The sequence below is a fragment of the Orycteropus afer genome, unplaced genomic scaffold, assembly GCF_000298275.1.
Source record: "Orycteropus afer afer isolate SDZICR_OR568_19922 unplaced genomic scaffold, OryAfe1.0 scaffold00701, whole genome shotgun sequence".
NCBI classification, from domain to species: Eukaryota; Metazoa; Chordata; class Mammalia; order Tubulidentata; family Orycteropodidae; genus Orycteropus; species Orycteropus afer.
Window position 1 is genome coordinate 1,017,080 of NW_006922288.1, and position 2,669 is coordinate 1,019,748.

Sequence of the window (2,669 nt, forward strand, 5' to 3'; positions counted from 1 at the left end):
GGACTGAGTTTTACTGAATTACTTAATATGGTCCTTCTAGTCATAGTCTTTGTAACTATCCCCAAATGACTAGAAGGGACTATGCAAATGTTAGGGGCCTGTGGCCCACCAAGGAGATTGGATATCTTGCTAATAATGTAAACACTTGTGGGAGTTGGACCTTGGAAATAAGTTATACAGAATTCCAATGTGGAGGTTGCTCAGATTTGCCATCCTACTGGGCTTAAAGCGAGCCATTCCAGAGCTGAAAAGAGGGGTCTGGCTAACACCAAGAAGAAGAAAAGGGAGCAAAGCATTTCTTTTGACCTGTGGTCCCTAAGCTTGGAACTCCCTTGACCTAGGAGACAGAAAGCTTTAACACCAGAGAGGAGAGAAGCAGATGCAACCAAGACAGAAAAGAGAGCAGAATCAGGAGACCAGTAGGACACAGCGTGGTGGGCTTCTAGACCCAGAGACTGAGAAAGCTGAATGCCATTGGGCAGGGAGTTTGCTGGTGGAGTGCGGTGGCTCTGGGCAGTTATTGCTAGAACTAAAACAACTTCATTACACTTGCCTGAGCAAGGCAGAGGACAAGAGACCACAGGGCCAAAGTGCCAAGGACACAAAGACAGGCCTGCCTTCAGCACAGGTGAGAAAATGTTGTCTTGATCAAAGAACTGTATCCAGAGTGTTCCTGAACTTGGATAGTAACCTGTTACTTCACTAATCAACCCCATAATTGTGAGTATTGTCTGTGAGTTCTGTGAGGCCATTACAATGTATGATCATACCCAATAGTGAAGTAGAGAGTGTCATGTAAGAGACAATGGTGTCAGAACTGGTAAAAAGGTTGAAGAGTGGAGGCAGGAGAGGCAGATTCTGTCTCAAAAGAATCCTCCTTAGGCTGTTGATGCTGATAATCATCCTCCAAGCCCCTTGAGAAGTTAGAATAGGAGGTCAGATGATAACACCTCTGTCATGCCATTTTTCCAAAGACATGGAAAGGAAGAAATTATGTCAGAAGCAACATAAAACTGCTCCAACAGGGTTGCTCCAAATTGCTCTCTAGTTCCTCCTTGTTTTCTATTATCTGGTATGAGGTTTTGGTGAAAATGGATAAAGCTGGGAGCTTTCTAGATAGATTAATTTTATGTTTCATTTTCACAGATTAAGAGAAAGAGACTTTACATTTGGCAACCAAACAATCATTTTTAACATTTTACTTAATTGAATATCTATCTTTACTGTAAATCTGAAACCACTGACCCATGTCAGACAGTAGAATGTACTACTGAAATGTACAAATGCCAAGTTCACTCTTCAGGGAAGAGAAGAATATGAGAGGCAGAATAAGTCTGGATTTCAGTAGGAAAGACTGGCATCACATATTAGAAAAATTGCAAAGCATACAAGAGCTATTGAATTAATCAAGGAAAGTCTCTCTCAAAATGATGAGGAATTGGGAGGGAAGGCAGGCCTCAGAATTTTGCTAGTACAGTGGTTGAGGCATTCAGCTACTAAACAAAAGGCTGGTGGTTCAAACCCACCAGCCACTTAAAGGGAGAAAGATGAGGCAGTTGGCTTCCTTAAAGATTTACAGCCTAGGAAACCTTACAGGCAGTTCTATTCTGTCCCATAGGATTGCTATGAGTCAGAATTGACTAAATGGCAGTGTTTTTTGGGGGGAGGAGGGAAAGTTATGAACTAACTCATCAGCCCTCAAACTGAAAAGGTGTCCTAGTGACCAAGTGGTTAAGTACTCAGCTGCTAACTGAAAGATCAGTGGTTTGAACCCAATAGCTATTCCATGGGAGAAAGACATGGAATTCTGCTTCTGTAAGGAGGCAGCTTTGGAAATCCGATGGGGCAGTTGTATGCTGTTCTATAGGGCCACTGTCAGTTGGAATTGAATAAATAGAAATGGGTTTGGTTTGGGTTATCTTCAAGAAGGAGAAATTTTGGTATTTCTCTTCCACAAAGCCCAAAATACTGGACAAGGAAACAAAATTTCATTTTTTGCTTCTCAGAAATGGATATTGCTTTATTTCTTTTTGAAATTCTCATTTGATGTTGCAAATAATAAGAGAAAGTGAAACAAATGAAGATTCAGAGATAAAGTTAAATTTGTTTTTGTTATGTGTTCTCAAGTCAGACCCGACTCATAGCTACCCCTCCTTGGGTTTCCAGGCAGTATCACTACATAAGTAGATTGCCCAAACTTCCTTCCGAGGAGTGGCTGGTGGATTTGAACCGCCAGCCTTCTGGTTGGCAGTCAAATGCCTTAGGCACTGTGCTACCAGACCTCCTCACTTAAGTTAACTTAACTAAGTTAAGTTAGATACCAGAAAATGCACCAGGAAATTGGATTACACACTGAATCTGAGAATAACATGTACCTCTTTCCTGTGCAAAACTTTTTGCTCTTGATTTCAATGAGATTTCCATTAGATAAGATAATAATTGGAAAGGAAAAAACACTATATAATTTGACCCTTTGGTCCACAATTTTAGGGGCTCTCCCTATGATATTGTTTGACAGGAAGGGACTTTAAGGATTATCCTGTCCAACCAGCTAATCCATTTTTCAATTCCCAATACTATATTTCCTCTACAGACCCATTCCATTTGCTTAAAAAAGGCAGTACACTATATAAAAACGCAACACATACAATTTTCAGATCTGTAGTCAA

At 40.7% G+C, this 2,669-nt stretch overlaps 1 protein-coding gene across 1 annotated transcript in view; it reads left to right on the forward strand.

Moving 5' to 3' along the window:
- The first annotated feature begins 379 nt into the window (after window positions 1-379).
- Window positions 380-2,669, forward strand: part of LOC103211177 (olfactory receptor 14J1-like) — a 3,793-nt gene continuing 1,503 nt past the window's right edge. Inside the window, exon 1 of the mRNA XM_007957090.1 lies at window positions 380-628. Within this exon, the coding sequence (XP_007955281.1) occupies window positions 380-628 (249 nt within the window). The remainder of the gene's footprint in view (window positions 629-2,669) is intronic.